At 38.9% G+C, this 23289-nt stretch overlaps 1 protein-coding gene across 2 annotated transcripts in view; it reads left to right on the top strand.

Annotated features, from left to right (window-relative positions):
- sfswap (splicing factor SWAP) overlaps nt 1-23289 on the top strand; it is a 108695-nt gene that overhangs the window by 5171 nt on the left and 80235 nt on the right. For both annotated transcript variants that reach the window (XM_065244139.1, XM_065244140.1), the window contains exons 3-10: nt 1317-1448; nt 3217-3296; nt 8023-8248; nt 8503-8606; nt 11917-12058; nt 21207-21489; nt 21584-21754; nt 21891-21984. In XM_065244139.1, the coding sequence (XP_065100211.1) occupies nt 1317-1448; nt 3217-3296; nt 8023-8248; nt 8503-8606; nt 11917-12058; nt 21207-21489; nt 21584-21754; nt 21891-21984 (1232 nt within the window). The remainder of the gene's footprint in view (nt 1-1316; nt 1449-3216; nt 3297-8022; nt 8249-8502; nt 8607-11916; nt 12059-21206; nt 21490-21583; nt 21755-21890; nt 21985-23289) is intronic.

Raw genomic sequence — 23289 nt, 5'->3', positions numbered from 1 at the left:
TGACCTGTCAAATGTTTTAAAAGGGGTCATATTATGAGGTTTTTTTAAGATGTAAAATAAATATTTGGTGTCCCCAGAGTGCGTATGTGAAGTTTTAGCTCAAAATACTCCACTTAGAATTAATTACAGAATGTTACAATTGTCACTTTTTAGGCCTGAGCAAAAGTGTGCCATTTTTGGGTGTGTCATTTAACTCTTTCACTGCCAGCATTTTTAAAAAAAAGTTGCCAGCCAGCGCCAGCGTTTTTCATGATTTTCACCAAAGTTTAAGGCCTCCCAGAAAATGTTCTTCTTTAAATATATAAACATACAATATATCAAATGAAAGAACAGACCCTCTGCTTTCAAACAAAAAAAAACGTTTCATCCTACCTTTAGCGGTTATTTTGCAATCAGCTTTTGAATATGGGTAGGTTTCTGCAAAAACACCATATTTTGAGCAAAAAGCAGATATAATTCAATTTTTGTGACGGACTTTTCATAGAGATCCCATTCAGAGCGATCTTTAAAACAGACACGGGCATGCAGCAGCTTGCTATAAGGCAATACTTCCGGGTTTAAAAAGTTGCGGAAGGGCGCCACCTGGTGGATAATAGCGGTATTGCGGAAAGACGGAAAATCTCTTCATTGGCGGGGAAGCGTTTTCTCTTAATTGACGAGATATCTCGTCAATGGCGGGGAAAGCGTTAAAATGCAAATGAGCTGATGAAATGCAAACACTGTTCAAAATGATGGTGGTTTGTTGTAATTAAAATGCAATTGTGCTGTCAATTATTTTTTCCCTCTCTTTCTCTCTGCACTAAATAGCAGTGCTGTGGTTGGATAGTGCAGATTAAGGGTCGGTATTATTGTAATACCTTGCTGCCTACATCACAAAACAGGCAAAATCTGAACCACATATTTTTTCACATAGTTGCAGAAAATGGCTATCTCAAACAAAGTTACTTGGTTTATATTTTTCATGCTTTTAAGGTTGAAAGAAGCACTGGGGACCCAATTATAGCACTTAAACATGGAAAAAGTGATTTAAAAAAAAAAAACAGATTTTCACCCTTTAAATCACAAACCCGAGAAATGCCTGTGGAATAATTGACTATTTGAATTATTCCTTAAATAAAAGATAGCTCACTGAAGGTTATAGTCATCTATAAAATAAAGCCTTAATGTAGTAGTGTAAATTTAAATGAACTGATCATGCAATATGGTTGAGAAGAATAAAAAAGCTTTGGTAATATGAAATGACACAGCGTTATAAATGATTCAGAATTCAGGTAAAGGTTTTTCTGTAGATTACCATTGTTCTGTTTTATTTGCAGAGGAAGAGTATAAAAGGCTGAGTGAGGCTTTGGCTGATGAAGGCACCTACAATGCAGTGGCTTTCCGGTACAGCGCAGACTACTACGACCCCTCCCAACCCACCGAGGAAGACGAAGCCAATAAAGAAACGGGTGAGAACCACAAATGTACAGACACAACCTCAGAAACCACATATTGGTTGATGTGTGTCTGACTGATGAGGCTTCTGAGAGTATATAATATGTACCATATGTGCCCTTCAGACATCTTTTTGCACATGAGCCGAAAATGCTCCTGGATAGGATAGACCATTACCCTTAGGTAAAATACGAAGCGTTTTAAAGCCTCTAGGCACTGGAAAGCTCAAAGTTTAGTAAAGGGCGAATGAGTTGTGTGCTGGATATTCAGAGACTAATTCCAGCAAGATCCAGCAGCTTGAAACATCAAACAATTTGCATGAGTGCAAATTTTACGCTTAAAATTCTGTGACAAATGAGTTTTTAAAATGTACAGTTATCGCCCTTGTTACTTGATATTGTACGGCCTATTCACACCTGCTTGCAGGAGCACTGTTAGAAAAATCAATATGCTGTCAAAGGTGTGCAGGGGTTTAAAACCAGTGAGAGTTATGTCCCTGGAACGCAGGAAATTTCAGAGCGCCAGAGCATCAATGACGCGCTCGGATTAATGGCATCACGTTTAAAAAGGTTGTGTCCGTGACAGTGTTGCCAGCTGCCCTTAGAGTAAATCAGGTTTTTTTTGTCAAAAATAAACATACGAGTAAACTATTACCCCAGCCCCCGATACTATCATGTTTCGGCGATCTCACAGGCTGACGATAGGACGATCTCACTATAGGGCATATCGTGCAACGCTAGTCTGAATTGAAAGCCATGCAAACTTTTTGTTCATCCGTAAACAGTTGCAGAGGAATGGTGTCTGCTGTCACAATGCTAAATGTTTTATAAAAGAAAGCTGTCAGGATCAAGTCTCTGCTCACGGGATGTGAACATGAGTATTCATTCGGTTGATGGGTCTTCTTTTTCCACCTTTAGCAACAGTTGCAGATATTCTGCAAATTTGATAGCAATAAGTACAGACTGATTTCCTATGTGACACCTTTTTAGGTGTACGTTTATTTTTTTTTTTAGAAAATAAATATAACAACCTAGAGCAGCCAACATGGTTGCTGGCTTGTGTGTGCAACACCTCGGGCACTTTGTATCTTCTAGATTAAATTAGCTCCCACAGTAACAAGGAGCTTATAAAACAGACAAACAGTCTTACAACTTGGTGAGATTTGCACTTATGCACCAGCCACATGTATCTATCTCGAGCCTGCCTTCCCTTCGCAACGAATTCTGCATTAAATTTTTATTTTGTTTTTACCTGTCCCGGCCAATTTGGGAGAAGCAGAGGTTTGGAAGAATGGCTAGAGAAGCATCAGTAAACAGAGCTGACGGGCCTCGTGGCATCTCAGGAAGTTGGAGTAACTAGAAATGAAACTTAAAATGCCTTCGGTTCTTTAGCCGTAGTTAAAGGAGCATTACAGTCGCGTGTGCTTTATTGTTTCATTGTTTCTTCATTTTCTCTCCCTTGCAGCTGTGATTCTTCGACTCTCTTAAAGGGATAGGTCACCTAGTAATACAAACTTTGTAATTTTAATCCCCTTACGTACTGCCAAATCTTTTTTAATCTTTAGAAACAAAAGAAATAAGATCTTACAGACTCACAATTTCTACGCTATTTACTTTTATTATATAAAGAAGAGCAATATCAGACATCATTGCCTTATGTTTTACCAAAGAAAGCAAGTCAGAAAAGTTTACATTTATTCACAAATAAGTAATGAGTAAATGATGACTGACCCATGTCATACTGTTCTGATTTTCTCTCTTTTGTTTTCTTTCCCTCTGTCAGATCAAGAGACACAGGAGGAGGAGAGTGAGGAGCCATTTGTGGCGCCCCCTGGCCTTAGCATTCCTCCAGATGTAGAGCTGGTAAGTTAATAAAGTACATTTAAATATGTGACCCTGCCTGGGAAAACCCAGGTAAAGTAGTTTTTGTAATTTACAGTTTTTTTATAATAAAGGGCACCTATTGTCCAATTCACGTTTTTACATTTCCTTTGGTGTGTAAGTGTGTATTAGTACATTTTGACAATATGTACAAAGGTACCCGAAAATAAACGATGACACGAGTTATCATCTCCAACATAAATCTCTTTTCTTGGACTACAACAAACACACGGATTGTAGGCAACAGTTTACTTCCTGGGATTAGTGATGTAGACAAGACCGACATTATCATAATTTTTCCCGCTTCAGACTCAAAGCTTGTAAATTAACTCCTGTTAGCATTGCATTGTGGGAAACATGGTAAGGAGTGTCACATCAGGTATTCAGGCCAATCACAACGTACAGATTAGCTGGCCAATCAGGGACTTAGCTTTTTCAAATCGATGAGTTTTGTACAAAAATTAAGAAACAATTCTTTACATGGAATTCAGAGTCAGTTCATACTATAATGGCCCAGTGTCAGTCATTGGTTATTTTGTCCCATGTTTAACACTGTTCATGCTTTGCACTTGACTAGTAATGAATTCTGGGTAGTCTGGTAGTCATGATAGCTTTATATTTACAAACCTTATTTTTCCACGTTTATACAGTTAATAACATTGGGCCCCATTAATTACCCACAAGTATAATTAATTTGGCATACATTTTTAGCAAAACTATTCATGCGTGAATTGTTGCATGTTTCCATAATGGTTTTCTGAAGACTTGTTTTTCACGTAAAGGCTCAATGATTGGAAGTAGAGCTTGCGACAATTACGTGGGCTGTTTTAATCACACCTTGTCCATCTGTGGAAATGTCAACCATTTAAATCCGCTCTAGTTTACTCCCTTTTACTCTCCACGAGCGTTTGCCATCCGTTCTGTATTTTTTAATGTTTCCCTATTGAAAGTTTCTGCATATGTACTAGGTGCATCTCTGGATCATTTGACTAGAAATTGTATATTGTCCAGTCTGTCTTAATTGATTTTAAAGGTGTTCAAAAGCTATTGATGAACTTGGATGCATATAGTGATGTATTTCAAATAGATCATAAGAGAAAAGAAAGACATTTATGTAAACAGCACGACTGAAAATGAGCACATGGTAGCAACAACATCACATTATAAGATAAAACTGTGTCTTCAATATCTGTCATTATTGAACTTTAGGTTCATCAAAATAAACTTATTTCCACTGAAAAAGGTTTTTTGAGTTAGATGTACTGTTTAGCTGTCTTTATTGTAATTATTTAATGTAATTGGCTCCACCTCTATAACATTTGTCCTTTTTGGCTGACATCATCAACCCCACTTTTTTTAATGACTCCTCTCCAGTTACATAGCTTCTCAAACGGAAAAGCCAAATTTTATGATTCAGTAAAGTCTAAATCAAGTCATCTAAGAAGTTGCAGAGTCAGATTCCACAAGGGGGCATTTGTGAGAAATTAAAAAATTTGTTAACCAAGTAAAGACACTTCTGTTTCAAATATTGGTGGGGGTTATAAAAGTCCTCATTTTGTATAACCAGAACTAGACTTTTATCTTAGCATAATTCTTTATTTGGTAGCGTATGTATTCATTGATTTATTTTACTTTGATGTACCTGTGGCATAAACAAAATTGATCTGGCCTTATTCTACAATAAGAGCCCAGAAGTTTCAATCCTCCTCCTATATTCTATTTAACCAGAGGTTTGTCTGCACTTTTCCCACGAGGGCTTGTTGAAAAAAAATATCCACGCGAACCCTTATGCTTCAAGTTGACTACTACGTGCAAAAACATCTGATATACCTTTTTTGTTGTCTGGAGGGAAACTACTTTATCATTTCCTAAATCTCATATTCTTTTAGCATAACTTACTGTCTTTAATGCATCTTCAAGGTGGATGGCGACCATGGGTTGTCTAGCTGGTTAAGTCACTATTCACCTTCTTTGTAACGAGAGCATTTTGAAAATTCTGCTATAAATATCTTCTATGTTGTTTATTTATAGATGTCAGGTGGGTTCTGCTATGGTGTGTGCACACATAAAGCCAAGCGATTGTTTTAATTCACTCCAGCAAATTAACAATGCTCTCCTTCATTTTCTGATACAACTGGACATGTCAACCCAGACATGCTCTTAGCTGATTGGCTTGTGCAGCGTGTTATTCCAATTTCCCACACAAGTTAAAAAAAGTAACTTGCGCCAAAGGCATGATTCCGGCAAATCGCAACACACAATTTGCATCGTCCGATGAAATTCACATCTGTTTGCATTGACTTTGTATGTCATCTACACACGCATATAATTAAATAAGCTTGAAAATGACATAAAACAGACATAAAAATCAGTAAATGAAGACAGCATTTACATGTTTGCTTATTCAGTTTTTTGTTGCATTGTTTTTAACTCTTTCCCCGCCATCGACAAGTTAACTCGTCAATTAACTCTTTCCCCGCCAGCATTTTTCATGATTTTCACAAAACTTTAATGCCTTCCAGAAAATGCTCCTTTTTAAATATATAAACATACAACATATGAAATAAAAGCACAGACTCTCTGTCTTCAAACAAAAAAAATATGTTTCATCCTACCTTCATGTGTTCTGTTTTTATCACCTCTCAAATATGTGTAGGTTTAATCAAAAACACCAAATTTTGAGCAAAAGATAATTCCATTTTTGTGAAGGACTTTTGATAGAGATCAGATGCAAAGCGATCTTTAAAACATACACGGACATACAGCTGTTTGCCCTAGGGCAATACTTCCGGGTATTATAAGTTGTGGAATTAGTGAATATCCACCTGGTGGATAATAGCGGTATTGCAGATTGACGAGATAACTCGTCAATGGCAGGGAAAGAGTTAAGAGACAATGCTTCCCTGCCAATGAGAGTATTTCCGGCAATCCATATTTCCACTATTATCCACCAGGTGGCGCTCTTACCCAACTTATTAAACGTGGAAGTATTTTATTAGGACAAACAGTTCAAACTCTGTGTATGTTTTGATCCTTGCTCTAAATCTGAATTCTATCAAAAGTCCTTCACAAAAATGCAATTATCTTTTTTTAAGAAACCTACCAATTTTTGTGGTGAGGTGATTAAAGATAACAAATTAAGGTAGGATAGAACAGTTTTTTTGTTCAAAAGCAAATGATATATTGTTTGTTTATATATTTAAAGAAGAACATTTTCTGGAAGGCATTAAACTTTTGTGAAAATCATAAAAAAGGCTGGTAGTGGCTGGCAATTTTTTTTTTAAAACGCTGGCAGGAAAGAGTTAAAACGGCTTTACGAAAAATTAAGAAATCACAGGGCCCCTTTAAATATATAGCATACAATACCAGGGTTTCCCGCAGAAAATTTGTTCGTTAAGGTGGTAGGGTTGGGCGAGTTGGCGGGGCCGAGGGCGTGGCAATCAAAGGGGCGGGGAGTATGCGTCAAGATGAAAATTAAAATATTTTTATTTAAAACACTCAAATAAAATGTGTAAATAAAATTCCTCTAATGGGAATAGCTGCGTGATGAAGTGAAGATAAAGGGTTAATAAACACAAACTAAAGCAGATGTTGTAGAACGTCAGGCGAACAATGATCGATGGCGCAAAAATGGTAAAAACTGATTATTTCTTACTATGAATTACATTATCTTAAAGGAGTGTAACTACTGCAGCATGTAAATAATGCACATAAATAAAGTGAGCAAGAGCGCTCAACAATTATATCAAATCAACAGGCACGTGAAACCTAGCTAGCAGGTTGCTCAAACAACAAAATCACCAGCTAACTTACTTTAAATTTGCAAGAACTATAGATGAATATAATAACAGGCTTAAATAACCCCAAAACATAAGTCCACTTACAGTTCTCACGGACACGCGTTTATTAACTGGCTATCCTCCAGACATGACGGACCATGTCTTTATCTCATTTCGGACATGTGGCGCACGTGCACGCTCGCGGTATTAAATGTGCTGCAGGAAACCCTGAATACATATAAAAAATAATACATGCTATTATTGCAAATTTTTTGGGTTAACTTCTTATTACGTTTCTCTACCCTGAAAAACACAATTAGTTTAAAGTCTGCTAGGTTCTTTGAAGGGGCTTTCTGAATTATTAATGGACAACTGCAGTGATTACCTTGCTTATTGTAAAGCACATAGCTCGAAGCACCGAATGAATCTGATCTTGAGACAGAACGTGGGATTGTTTATCTTCAAATTAGCAAGTCATTACTTGACGCTCTTGGTCTCTGGGGCTTTAAAAGCAAAGCATCCTCTGTTTACTTGGACACTGGATCTGAGGAGCAGGCATGTGAAAGTGCCTTGTTCTAATGAACGATATGTGTCATTATGTATCAGAATCATATATTATTTAAACTACATCATTGCCATAAATCAGCTCAAAACATAAATACAATTTTGTCTGCAGCATGACATATTTGCGACTAGAGATTTGTGACTTAAATTTGCATATGTAGTGGGAAACGAATTAATGAATGCCCTGGTTTGATTCATGAATCATACTTGCGCTCTTACGTGCACGTTGCTTTCTGTGTGTGAAAAATTTCTGAACCTTGAAGTCAGTTATGATGAATGCTCTATATGGTTTTCATATTCTAATTTTAAGCTGCTTATTTTTATAAAGTTTTGCCTAGTTCACGCTTGGCTTCTTTGTCTTACAGCCCGCGACCACCAAGACGCACGCCATCATTGAGCGCACTGCCAACTTTGTGTGCAAGCAGGGGGCTCAGTTTGAAATTGTGCTGAAGGCAAAGCAGTCAGGGAATTCCCAGTTTGACTTCCTGCGGTTCGACCATTACCTGAACCCATACTACAAACACATTCTGCGAGCTATGAAGGAGGGAAGATACACACCAGCTTCGGAGAACAAGCAGGACAAGTCACAAGGTACGCCCACATGGTAAAGCATTGCATTAGCAGCTCAAAGGTCATGGGTTTGAGCCAAAGAGGACATTAATGTTGAATTAAATTAAATGCAGGTGTATCGATCGAATGCACTCTGCCAAATGCATAAATGAATGCTGAATGCTGTTTCGTAATAATTTCTATAAAAATTATATTTACACTTCTGTTGTAAATCATACATTTATTATTTTAGCTTTATCAATAAACAAAACCAAAATGATTTCCCTTTTAAACAGACTCAAACTCGGACAACTCTGATGATGATGACGGCGATGGAAACTACCTCCACCCGAGTCTATGTGCTCCTAAGAAATGTTCTCGCCTGGAAGAGATAATAAAGGTACTACTTCAGACACATCACATACGGCTCAGAAATATTGGTACACCCTTTTGATGTTTTCGTCCTTTTATACTGATTATTAATCTTGCCTGATCTAATATCATGCCATCATGTGAGTTCTTACTTAAGAAAGGGCTGGCATGTAATTTAGCCCCCTGTTGTGCATCATAAGGTTAAACATCTCCTTCTATTAAAGCTAACCTAACAGTCCATATGCTTCGGCTTTTAGGTTGTTTTTCAAGTTTCATGTAAAGTCGCCAATTGTTCAAAGAACACATTTTTAAATTGGTGTTAAGTTGTTATATTTCTTGGCAGAATTGGGCCTGATATCAAAGGCTCTGACATCAAAGCGTTGGGTTTTTCATATATTTGTTCAAAATGAGGAAAGGAAGTGCTCATCCGAAGCTTAAAGCTTTGATTTTCTTGATTTAATATTCTGTATGTTGAGCCGTGAGTTGCTCCGTGTCATTTTTAAGAGAGACACGCAAACAAACTAGCAATGGAAGCTTAAACTAATATGTTTTCTGATTTGGATTCCTAAAAGAAGAGTTTAGTTTTCGCCTTAAGGGTATAAAGTTGGCTTTAATTACGAAGTTTATATAAACTTTTAAGACTCATCAATCTTATGTGTGTGTATTAGTATTGCTTGAATTGTGAGAAATTGCAACCTATTTGCAGGAAGTGTAAATGGGAACATTCACAAATCTTAAGCTTGAGGTCTGTCTGAATGTCATGTTTTCCTGTGGATTAGTCAGCCGGTGTGTTCAGGTACTTGTGGGATACGAGATATATGCCAACATTGTGTTATCATAGATTGATAGTGTCACAGTGAAGTAACCAATCCTTCTTAATGAGGAAAGCAGCTTTATCAAACTGGCTGAAAATACAGACGCATCCGAATCTGTGTGCTGCCATATTGTCCCCATTCTGTCTGGGGTGGAACATTACCGATTATACCAGATCTCCAGCTTTATTTTATAGAGATGATATTCATAGCTTTTTCCTGTACCTAATGCATTTTAGTCTTACGTAAGATGAATTGATAGGTAAAGGAAAGAGCCAATTTCATACTCTCAGAACAGAAAAAGAGCGTATTTTTTATTAAAGAGCACCAATGGTCCATTTCACGATTTTACATTTCCTTTGGTGTGTACATGTTAACAATATGCAAAAAGTACAAACCCCAAAGTAAATCTCTTTTCTTGGACTATAACAAACACACGGATTGTAGGCAACAGTTTACTTCCTGGGATTGGTGATGTGGACAAGACCGACATTATCATAATTCCTCCTTCTTCAGACACAGCCTGTAAGTTAACTCGTTTTAGCATTGCATTGTGCGTGATTCTTTTAAACATGGTAAGGAGCGTCACTTTCCAGCTGACATCAGACGTATTCAGACTTATTACAACATACAGATTAGCTGGCCAATCAGGGACACAGAGCTTTTCAAATCCGTGCGTTTCAGGAAGAAAGTGAAATCTGGAGCTACAAAAATGTGCGGAATGTGGAAAATAATGTGTTTTTAACTATAAACCATGCAAACACATTGTATTATACCAAATACACAAAATAAAATTGTTTTTAACAATGAAATAGGTGCTCTTAAGGCTCCTTGAGTAATGATTGTTGCTGATGAGTAGTTGTCTCACAATAGTGATGAGAGCTTGCTTGTAGATGGCACCTCTAGTGGGAGGGAGTGGTACTGCAGCTTTACAGCCTCATGTTATCGATGGTAAAGGAAAAAAGGAAATAAAAATAAAGGTAGTTGCACCATTTAAATGATACAAGATTGAGTAAATATTGCTACTTTAAAATTTTTGGGGAGGAATTAACCCTTTAAAATGCTCATGCAAGTCTTTAGTCAGTGAGCCATGGAATCTGAAGACTTCAAATCTAAAGTGACTTAGAGGCTTTTTACACTTGGCATTAACATGCGTTTTCGTTGATCGGATCACAAGTGGACGACGTTAATGTCAGGTGTAAACGGTGTTCAAAACGTTTTGAACGTGTCCACTTTCGACCACTTTCAACCACATCCAGAGGTAGTCGAAACCACTTTCGATCGGATCGCTTTGGAGTTGCGGAACGCAAATGTGGTTGAATGTGTTCGAACAGCCACACGCGACCGCCTTCTCTCCGCCCATTTATCTAATCTGAGGTATTAAACACAAGTTTTTTTTGACTTCTTGCGTGAACATTCGGTAAACAGCGCTATTTTTGCCTTTCATTGATAAACCTAAAGTGGCTGATCTCCGTAGTTTCGTTTTGAAAGCGTGTGAAAGTTGCACGATCCTATTTCATCAATTGCGCTGAAAATTCAGAGAAAGCTCCAACATATAAACGTACAAAACACTGTGCAGCATGTATACTTGCTAAACAAGCAGCGGACTCTGACATAATATTAGTTTGCGTCCATATAAACTCATCATTACTCCCGCTCGCGTTTGAATGACAGCAAAGAGACTCACGGACCGTCCCCTCACAGTATTCAGGACAGAAGCGGTCGAAAGTGGACAAAAGAGACGGATTTAAATACCAGGTGTAAACGTAATGTGCCTCTCTCATCCACTTGTGATCCGATCGATGAAAACACATCTTAATACCAAGTGTAAACAGCCCCTTACAGTGCAATACAAGGTATACATTTTATCAGTATGTGTGTGGGATCGAACCTATCAACTTTTGAGATGTTATGTTGTGGATGCTGGACAGGTTGAAGGCTTGAAATAAAGTAGAAGACACGCAAAGCCGTCAGCATGGAATGTTAAGAACTTAAAGGTTACTTCCTTAGAGGAAATCTAGTGAAGTGCTTGCTAAGCAAACGGTGCATTATTCAGCTGTTCAGACATCTGAAAAAAGTGATATTGCTGGGTAAGGGAAATAAACTGTTCTTGCTGGAAGGTAACAAGCTGAAGTGATTATAGTTTGCCAAAGTCCATAAAGCTTTTTGGCTTATAGGTTAGCCGGCATGTCAAAAAAAGTCTTATACTTACAATGTTGAAGGCTATCTCAGAGCCTTCAAACATAGTTTGATCCTACAAAGAAGATAAAGGCAAAAAGCAGCCAAAGTCAAAAGAAGGATTGGCAAGTTCTGTGAAGAAATCGCCCCAGAGCCACGTGGAAAAACTACAGCGTGACGTGTGAAGGCAAATTGCTTCCAAGCCAACGCACAAAAAAATTGCTTGGTATAAAAACTGATTTATTGGCTTAACGTTTTAAACAGTTTTAACAGCTTTAACATTTTATGGGTGGACTGTATTTACACCATGAAAAGCGGCCCATTGTCCTTTTTTCTCGTTTGTGTTAGCCTCTGCAGGTCATCGACCCGGATCACCCGTTGGCAGCGCTGGTTCGAAAAGCCAAACAGGAGAAAAATGGTGCTGTTGCCAAAGTGGAGGAAGAGCAACAACCTTCAGCAGCAGCCACACAGGCAGAATACAGCTCTGACCGTGAGTATGACCTTAAATCCACCTTAAATCAATGAATGAAATCAAACTCAAGTGCAACTAATCTTAAAATGTGTTTGAGAGCTTTTAGCCTGGATTTCACAGTTTGAATGATGTGAAGGCTTGTACCTGTAATGTGCCAACTGCCAAAGCACAAAAAAATGTGACATACAAAGGAAAATAATATTGAATGAAGGCATAAATAGCAATTAAAACAATACTTCAGCCAAACATTAATAAAGTACCCCATGATTTATTAGCCCTCAAGCAATCTGAGATACATACAGTACTGTGCAAAAGTCTCAAGCCACCATGCCAGAATTAGATTTGTTGTTTTTGCAATGTTATAGTGATCATATATAAGTGTTTCTCAGTCTCTTTAATAGAATACATCCAGTAAATACAGGAAATGTGTATATAGTATTAAAAACTGTATATAAGCAGGGCTGAGCCTGGTCAGTACTTGGATGGGAGACCACCTGGGAAAACCAGGTTGCTGCTGGTAGAGGTGTTAGTGAGACCAGCAGGGGGTGCTCACCCTGTGGTCTGTGTGGGTCCTAACACCCCAGTATAGTGACGGGGACACTATACTGTGAAAAAAAGCACCGTCCTTCGGATGAGACGTTAAACCGAGGTCCTGACTCTCTGTGGTCATTTTAAATCCAAATGTAAAGTAGGGGTGTGCCCCAGCATCCTGGCCAAACTTGCCCATTGGCCTACTAATCATTCCTCATACTAATTGGCTATATCACTCCATCTCCTCTCAACTAATAAGCTGGTGTGTGGTGGGCGTTCTGGCGCAATATGGCTGCCGTCGCATCATCCAGGTGGATGCTGCACATTGGTGGTGGTTGAGGAGATTCCCCCATTCATATGTAAAGCGCTTTGAGCACTGAGAAAAGCGCTATGTAAATGTAACGAATTGTCCAGTGTTTGGGGTAAACTCCCCTTTCATTTGAGCAATAACAGGAAACTTCAGGATCTTTTAAACCCAAATAAAATTAAATCCTAATTTCTAATTTTAAAGAAATGTGTTTTTACTTCATTCTGCTCAAAAACGCTCAAGATGTGTTTAGTGCCAAGAGATGTCACACTAAACACCGATAATGCCTAAAGAAGACATATTAATATTTTTTTTACTTATTTCCTGTATTTTCTGTTTGTATCTTAATAAAATAGATGGAAAAATAAATATGGATGGACATCAGAACAACAAGTCTGGTGGCCTAATGCAGGGTTCACACCAGACGCGGCAAGCGCGAGTGATTTACATGTTAAGTCAATGCAAAGACGTGATTAGGCATCCTGTGACGCGGGAAACGCTGTAAGCGTGGCGCGAATTGAGTGTTTGACAGAATTCCGCGGCGCGTTAACCAATCAGGACCTTGCTGAAGTAGTGACGTGATTACAGGAAGCGAGCGAGTGGCGGAGTCTCAGTGGAGTCGCAGACGCCCCTCCCATGACGCGAATTTCCACGTGCGACTTTCATGCGCTAATGAAAAGCAGGATAGGCAGGAATTATCAAAAAAACTTTTTTACAAATTTGTTTAAACTGTCTTTATATACAAATACATAATTAAAATGTATGTACTCTGAAAAAGAGAGTATAAAACTCGAGTGTCTGTAGACCTCTCACCACTGTTTTAAACACAGCTCATTATTTCCATTCGGGACGAAACAAATGATTGGCTTGCGCGACTATCACTATCCTTGCGACCATGGCACCACCCCTGTTGCTATGGGATCTGCCCACACATGCGCACACCTGATTGATTTGAACGTGCACGAGGCACTCTAGGAAGAGCAAAAGTACGTCAGAGAAAGAGCATTCAGAACTCACAGTACCTGCATATACAGTCAGCGAAGGCAAACAAAAGAATAAACGAAGCAATCAAACGAGAGTAAATATCACGTGGCTTTTCCACGAGTCGACGATGCGGTAGCTGTATTGTCTCCGGAGTGTAGTCCTCATCAGAGTCAACAATGCTTTCATCACGGAAACTCTTCCTTGCAAAACACTGGCTTAATAGTGAGTACTAAAAGCCATCCTATTTGTTTATATTCATAGTGATAAAGTTAGGTGTATTATTACATGTGATTGTGACATGATGTTACTACATGCACCGCGCTCCCAGCTGAGCCAGTCAGCACCGCGCGTTCATGTGTTTTGGGGGCGTGGCTTTAGAGGAAACCCTTAAGGGAGGGGGTGGAGTGAATGGAAAAATGAGCTGTGTTTAAAACAGTGGTGAGAGGTCTACAGACACGCGATTTTTATACTCTCTTTTTCAGAGTACTTACATTTTACTTATGTATTGGTATATAAAGACAGTTTAAACGAATTTTTTAAAAAGTTTGTTTTAGATAATTCCTGCCTATCCTGCCTTGAAGCGAGTGAACTCAAATGTTTAAGCGTCCAACTACGCGCGAATAGCGTGTTTTTGCCACCTTTACCGCGGCTGGTGGGAATGCACCATAAGACTTTTGCATAGTACTGTATGTCCATAATCTTTCAGACAAACACATTTGGAGTTACTTGGCATCATTACCTGAAGCTAGTTATTATAGTTTTAAAGTTTGAAATATGGATATTTTATAATTGTCACAAATCTTGTGATTTTATAATATATAACTATATTATAATTGCATAGATTACCCGCAAAAGACCTTTATTAATAGAGATGTTCAGACACCCTTTTTCTTCTCCCGATTCTGATACCTGTGCTCAGGGTATTGGTCATTTTGTTCTTTGAGGTGATGTGTCTTTAAATGCTTTAGGTTACTCATTTTAATGTTGCTAATGTTTGTGCCACCCCTCGAAACTGCAGAATGGCATATATGAGACATGTCGCTGTTTTACTGGCCGTCCAGTCTGAAAAACTGCCAAACAGCCATATGGTTTACCCCTGTGAAGGAAGAAGTCTGAAGTTGTTCCTTGATCCCTGTTTTCTACCATTGTAAAGCTTGAAAGAGCAAGGACACCCTCTCCAAACTCACACAACATATTTTGGTCTTTATCAGTTCAGTTTAAATGAACAAGTGGTGTCGCAGGTGTCCCCACTGAGCCTGTGCCACTCTTACACTGTAGCCCAGGGCTATTCAAATCTTACCCTGGAGGGCCGGAGCACTGCATAGTTTAGCTCCAACTCTAATCAAACTTCACCACCTGTGATTGTCTAGTGATCATGAAGACCTTGATTAGCTTGCTCAGGTGTGTTTGATCAGGGTTGGAGCTAAACTATGCAGTGCTCGGCCCTCCAGAGTATGATTTGAATAGCCCTGCTGTAGCCCTTTTCACAGAGATTACGGAAAATACACGGAAAATGCGACCGGGATTTGTCCGGGATTGTTTGATTTTTGGTTCACAGTGCCAATGATTTTCTGGAATCTGTGGATGCATTCACACACGTACCGTAAAGACATGTGAAGTATTTTTCCACAACGTCTAAAGTTTGCTAATATCCGTGATTTCTCTCTTGCATTTTAGTTTAAGACAAGATGCGCTGTTCTGCCATGCTTTCCGTGAATGTTACACTAATGTTAATAAGTCCTCTTTATGGGAGCAATCCCATAACATTTACGGGTTTGTGTTCACACAGAAGCCCCTCTGCCAATTTTACGGAAATTTTCTGGGACTGGAATTTGTGTGTAGCAAATTGTTTTGTATGAGGTAAATTCTTGGCATGCCTTAAAGGAAAAAAGCATATTCTCTTGAGAAGAGCCTGTGGTTGAGTACTGCAATGCCAGCATATTAAAGACCATCTTTTTTATTATTTTAAGGATGATTGATTTTTTTGGGGATGTCCTTGAGTGAACATGGCAGGGATGCTGACCCTTCATTGTAAGCAAAGTTCATTAAATTAAGTACCAAAGCGGGCAGACTGCCCAATGCGTACTGCTTATCTTCAGTCAATTCTAATTTCACAACTTTAAAAGGCTGTTTTTCACCACCGGCTCATGAATTAGCTCCCTTGCGTTTTTCCTGCCGACAATCGGAAGCGTCTTTTTGCCAAATTACAATGCAAAGCGGTGCAAATTTATTGTACCCAAGTGAATAACATGAAGTTTTGTTCTAGAGTGTCCCACTTGCATTTACGTTTAGTCTTTGCTTTTGCTTCCAATCGATAGGATTTTAAGGTACTGTGGCGAATTAGCAATTCCTCTCTTATTGGAAACGGAGAGTGTACCGCTGAGCTGGTAGGATACACTCAAGCCTTGAGCTTTGATTTGTCTCAATTAGCTTGACTGAAGGAGCTCGGCTGGTTCCTCGAAGAAAATTGCAGCGGGATTACAGCGCCAGAAAGCCATTCGACGGACAGCTTCTGAAAAGAAAAGCTACTTTGACTGCAAATGTGTATTTTCTAGGATAAACGGCATGACAAAGGGAGGTTCTGTTGGCTTAACCACAGTCAACCTATAATCTGAATCCAAATGTAAGGGAGTTATTTTCCCAAGACTTCGACGGGTATCTGCGGTTTCCTGTGTATTTTTCTTTAAGGCACACTTGGCTCTCATCATTGAAGTTTGGTTAAACATTGTCCCGTCTCATGTTTAAATTGGTTCCACTTGATATATTTAAGCTGGTTGCTATCAACCCAAGCTCGAGTTTTAACCGCCTGAGATGGTGAAACAAAGAATACAGATTCTTTCGGTTAACTGGCACCAGGAAAGGATTGAAATTGCACACCCGACCTCGAGATGTCTCCGATAGCCTCCTTAACGGCCACTGGCCATAGTTTAAACAGACTTCAGATTTATTTCATTAAGCACGCTGTCCTGCAAGTCTTTCCCAGAATGCTCTGCTCATCTGTCACTCGGCCAACGCACTTGACGCCAACCTCATCCCACCCACTAACCCACAAACACATCAATCCGATTTGTCCATTTGACACCATCAGAACAATTACTCTTTCATTTCACAGGGTCCAGCGCACATCAAATATCTGCAGCAATATAACTCCCATGATTAATGCAATGGATTAAACATGTCGTCAGATGGGAGGTGCGACCTTACGAACTGCTCAGTAACTTGACCAAGACCGTGAAGCCAAAAGAATAAGTGTGTTTTTATGTAATGAGTCGTCATAAGCTGCGTACTTCTGGGTGGCTATACAGTAATACACATTGTTATGCCACATTGAAACAGCCAGCTTGAAGGGGCCAACAGGATTTGCATTAATGGAGCTCAAATGCTGGTCCAGATGGCAACCATCACCTCATCATTCATCCTTCCAGTCACAACCGGTTAAGTTTTTTACATAAACTGGATGTGAATGATTTTTATGACGTTCGGTTCGCTTGATCTTCTTCTGCAGATGCAGACAGAACAGCCTTGATCTGTTCAGGACTTTGGATTAATGGTTACGCTTTCAGCCAACTATGATCCCTTGTACGTTTTTGAACTATTCAGCAGTACGCGCTTGTCAGCGTAAGCATATATTTGTGTTCCTCCAGGCATTTAGGAGTGTCTGTTGGTTCATTCATTTTTACTGTAAATCCAGCTAGCCGTGTGCAGATCATAACTCTCGGTCTTTGGACCTTCTGCACCTCTGTGCCTTTTTATCTCCACAGGGAGGTGTCATGAATGATTGAATCAGGGTATTCATTTTATCTGCATGCGTTTTTTCTGAGTAACAGTCAGTCAACCCATGCTTTATGCTGCTAGCACATCCTTTACAATTCGAGCTGTATGAACACTTTACACGGTATAGTTTACATTGTTGACATGAAAAAGACAAATTTGTTAAATGTTGGCTACATTGTACGACAGTTTATAATTTTTTCATTTTTCTTGATTATCATATAAGTCCTAGAGTTTTTTTGTGATTGTTGCGGGCAAAAATTCTTGATCTTTTTTCTTAAAAAATGTGATTGAATATGCAGGATATTTATAGGGGGTGGCTAACGTTGAGGTTGTGCGTCAGTTTGAGTTGTTGTTCAGTAATGGCTGCGGAGAAAGACGTGAGAAAAGCTATTCGGTCCGTTGTTGCAAAACTGCCGAATATACAGAAGTTAAAGCCGGAGCAAGAACCAGGTTTGCTACGTTTTTTTGGTCTGATTATTCGTACTTGTTGTTTCCGTCCGGTTTCGGCGCGTGATATACGTCACGACAAACATGTTAGCGACTGCGTATGGCAGATCCTGAGTGACTCTGCGCAGATCCAATAGTTTTAAACTTCAACAGAGGACCCTCCTTAACGCAAGTAAAGCTTTGCAATGGAGCGTGGACAGACTCTCTGTACAAATGAAATGAATGTACGAGAGTCTGGTTGGTTTAAAAAATTGCATCAACTTGCAAAAACTGTTTGCAGCTTTTCATTTATGTTCACGTCGCGTAATTATGTCACTTCCTAACATTCCCATGACAACAGGGGACATGGCTGCGCATGTGTGAAGTAAATAGGGCTCTGCAAAAACATCGATACAGCTTACTATCGTGATACGTCAGGGCTCAACATAAAGGACTGCCCGGTGGCCTGGGGCCAGCGTCAGAGACGTTTGGGCAAGTAAAAAGTATTGTCACTTGCCCGATCGGGCCAGTGCTCCACCCTCATGGTGCATTCCCACCAGCCGCAGTAGAGGCGTCAAAAACACGCTATTCACGCGTAGTTGGACACTTGAACATTTGAGTTCACTCGCTTCATTCGCGTGTGAAAGCCACGCGTGAAATTCTAGTCATTCGAGACATGCACGCGTTCCGCACCATTCACGCCACGCTTACCGCGGCGCAGGATGCCTAATCGCGTCTTTGCATAGACTTAACATGTAAATCACTCCAGCTTGCCGCGTCTACTGCGGCTGTTGTAAACGCAGCATCAGTCACTAATATATATTTTCATCAATGTGTATTATTTAACATCTTAGAAACAGACATTTACTTAAAACACGACAAAAGAAACAATGCAACATTTTGAGCATTGTATGTATTTTGCAAGCAGAAATCTGCAATTTGTGCGGCATATTTAAAAAATGAATCATGAGATCGCATAATTGCGTTTTTCTGGAGGGACTGATCATATTTTTATTCTCTCTCATTCTCTCTCTCTCGTGCTCTTTCTCTCTCTCTCTCTCTCTCTCTCTCTCTCTCTCTCTCTCTCTCTCTTTCTCTCTCTCTCTCTCTCTCTCTCTCTCTCTCTCTCTCTCTCTCTCTCTCTCTCTCTCTCTCTCTCTCTCTCTCTCTCTCTCTCTCTCTCTCTCTCTCTCTCTCTCTCTCTCTCTCTCTCGCATCCTCACACACCCAGTACCAGTAAGTCAAGAAGTCAGTATAGCTGTGTCCAGATCCCTGACGCCCTCTTCATCCAGCGCCTCCGCCTTATCTTCTTTTAGCTTTCTTTGATGTGTGGCTGCAGTCAAACCGAATGTTAAACTCCTCTAAATGAGCAGACTCAGTCAATTGGTCTTTTGGGTTCCCAACAGCCCTCTATTCAGTACACAGAAGTACCCAGGAGATGGCGTTACTTTTATTCCACCATCTTTCAAATTTTCTACCTTTTTATTTTGTTTGTTGTATTTCATCATCATTAGAGTCTTTGCCTTTGCAACATACAACACTTCAATTAAAGGGTTACTTTGCTATGCAAATTCGATCTTCTTTTACAAATCCGTGTGACCTTGTTCTGTAAATGTTTAAAAATGTTTAAATTCTTTTTTTGTTTTGTATTGTATTTGCTATATTGATATTGAGGCAAAAATGACACCTGGCAAGCCACATTTATGGTGCCGTTTTAAAGCTTGACAGCTTGAGCGCCCATTTTGACAAAGATCCCTCTGGACATTTTAAGTTTGCTTTTTGATTTACAGAACAAAGACATACAGGATTGAAATGTCAGTGATGACAGAATTTTCTTTCATGTTTGAACTATTTCTTTACATCTTAAACGTTTAAATTTACATATCAAATGTGTGTCACCCTGTCTGTCAAATTCAGAATGTCATTATGAGTTTAGGAGCATCAAAGTTTGATTTCACACTGATTTCAATCTACATGGTCTTAATTTTTAAGTCTGTATTAAAGATATCAAGGTCATATTTCAACAAAATTGTCAGCCGCTTTCACAGACAGGGTCACGTATTTGCTTTAATTGACCCAGTGGCACATATTTGATCGTGATGATTTTAACAGAGCTTAACCCTGGCTCTATATGTGTCAGTATTACATTTGCTTAGATATTTAGCCATATACTTTTGCAGTTAAATTTCAGAGATTTACTGCAATTTTGGCTTGTTAAAAGCTAAAAATACCATATAGATAATTTATTATAGCTTGTTAAAATTGCCACCAATGTGCCATTTTGGGTGTGTCCTTTTAAATGCAAATGAGCTGATCTCTGCACTAAATTGCAGTGCCGTGGTTGGATAGTGCAGATTAAGGGGCGGTATTATCCCCTTCTGACATCACAAGGGGAGCAAGCTATCAATGACCTATTTTTACACATGCTTGCAGAGAATGGTTTACCAAAACGAAATTACTGGGTTGTTCTTTTACACATTTTCTAGGTTGATAGAAGTACTGGAGACCCAATTTTAGCACTTAAACATGAAAAAAGTCAGATTTTCATGATATGTCCCTTTTAAAGGCAAATGAGCTACTGCTCCTCACTCCCTTACCAGCACTTTTGTGGGTGGATTTTTTTCATTGTAGGGTTGTTGCCAACGCACAAATATGTCCAAACCCCCTTTAAAAGTGGATTTTGCATAATATGTGCCCTTTAAGTTCAAAAACTGTGTCTTTACAGTGTTGCCATCTCAACAGGAGGGCAGATTGAACGTAATAATTTGTGATCGGTCAGAACAAATGATAAAAGCTTATTTATCTTTTCTGCTCTCTTTTTTTATCTCCAACTTAAAAGGAAATGTAATTACAAAGACAGAGATTCAGACACTGATTATTTCAATTTTTAATTTGCATCAACAGCGGAGTTACCTCAATGTCTATTCCTTGGCATTCTAATGAATGCTGAAACAACCTTATTTTAATGTCCTTTCCATTGCCTAATGCCTACCCATATAAAGAGCTTCATTAAAGTAAATGTGTATATAAATATACACCTTTATTTATTGTAGGGGGAGATGAACAATAATTTATGCTCATACTAATATCATTTGCTCTTGTTGGATGAACGCATGATTTAATTTTAAAATCGTTTCTCAACAGCTAATGTGGCGGCAATGTACTACGGCTACTGTATGCTCCCCGATGGTACGTACTGCCTGGCCCCGCCTCCTCCTGGGATCGATGCCAGTGTCTATTATACCTCAATGCCCACTAGCATGATGCCAGCACCTTCTGCATCGGCGGCTCCTCCTCCACCTCCCGGCACCACACCCACGTTGGAACCTGCGGCCGCAATCCCATCAGTCCCTGCTGCAGTTCCTGTCACAGTGACGGCTCCTACCTCTGCCACCTACTCGGCTCCCACAGGCCCTTCTGCTTCCAGGTTTGCTTGCCACATTTGTTTCTGCTTCGTGCTACTGCTGGAAAAAATCCTGTATGTGTATATTTATTTATTTATTTTCTTTTCATTTCTTCAGCACTCGGCCTCAACAAACCACCATTGCCCCGCCGGCGACTGTCGCTGCTCCTGTTGCTGCCATCATCCCCCCCCCTCCCGACATCCAGCCTGTCATTGACAAACTAGCTGAGTACGTGGCCAGAAACGGGGTGAAATTCGAGACCAGCGTGCGTGCCAAAAACGATCCCCGGTAAGCAATTACGCCCCTGTTCGTTAAGCTCATCTTTTAGATTTGACAGTCTCATTGCTGCCATTAGAAAGGTGTAATGTGTAACCATAAACTTTTATCTGTGTGTGTGTGTGTGTGTGTCTTCTAAACCCTAAAGATTTGACTTCCTGCAGTCCTGGCACCAGTACAACTCCTATTATGAGTTCAAAAAGCACTATTTTATGCAGAAAGAAGGTCTGAATGTGCAGGAGGTAATATCAGCTACATTTTTTTTCTAGTCCATTTGTCTTTCACCTATTCTTTGTTTCTTTTATATCTATTACTAATTACTAGGGCTGTTGAATGTATGCTTTAGTGCAGTACTTGTGTGTTAAATTTTGAAAAAATGATGTATTCATTTTATCTTGCACCATGCCTTGCACCAAAATGATGTTTTCTGTCATCTGACCAGTTCAGGCTAGATTTAGCGCAGCCCTGTCTGATATTACAGACTTTTTTATTACAGGCTATTCGCTACAGTTTTTTCATTTTTTTCATGACTGTGGCTGATGTACTGCATGCTATATTCAAGCAGGCAAAAAAATGTGCAATTCAGATATTGGAAAAATATTGGAACTGCATAATTTTTATAACCTTAATGGGATAGTAAAAAATAAAAGGTTCTGTATTTGTTGTTCTAAACATGTATGGGTGATTCTCAAAAAATCAAGATTTAGAAGGTGTCCAGAATTTTTAAAAAGCCCTTGAAGCCCATATGAGATTAAGGTCTGAACTTACTATAACCATTATATTTAGAGGTTTTTAAAAAAACCCTGTAGAATTATTTAAATGTTTTAGATTATCATTATAAAAAATGATCATTACCGCAACATGATATTACATTAAATATATGTATTTACAAACTCATATTTTGGTAATGAGAAATAAAAAGTTGTCTAGGTACTCTGACAAACTAAATTTCAACTTTAACTGGAGAGAAAAAAATAAGAACTGCTTACCTGGTAGCCATCTTGAGTGTCACAGTCAATTATGTCCCTTCCAACAAATTCTTTTTTTTTTTAAATGTTAGTTCCTTGAGGGCTTAAACAATGATTGAAAATTATTGCGAAGGATGAGAAAATTGGTCTTGGGCACATTTATATTCCTAAATATTGTATCTACGTTTACCAATGATCACCAAATACCACATGTTTCTTTACTGTAAATGTTTATAGTATGACATGCACTGAAGCGTTTTATTTTTTAGATTTTTTAATTATAAATATTTCCATGTCAAAGAACCCAAATCCAGTCATGGACACGTTGCGGTAATGAAAACTGTCCCCTTAAATGTGGAAAAAACAACAAAATTGGTTTGTATGATGTCATTTGAAATCATGTGCAAAATAGTACATGAAGAGATGTTTGTAACTGTATGCTTCTTATTTTGATAGCTTTACTTTTTTTATCAAAATGTTTCACGACACCTCATAAATCTGATTTCTGGAGAATCACCCTAACCCATATGAGTTTCTTTATTCTGTTAAACATAAAAGAAGATATTTTGATAAATGATG

The sequence above is a fragment of the Paramisgurnus dabryanus genome, chromosome 18 (genome assembly GCF_030506205.2).
Source record: "Paramisgurnus dabryanus chromosome 18, PD_genome_1.1, whole genome shotgun sequence".
NCBI classification, from domain to species: domain Eukaryota; kingdom Metazoa; phylum Chordata; class Actinopteri; order Cypriniformes; family Cobitidae; genus Paramisgurnus; species Paramisgurnus dabryanus.
The sequence above is the reverse complement of the archived record's forward strand: the minus strand, read 5'-3'. Positions and strand labels throughout refer to the sequence as shown.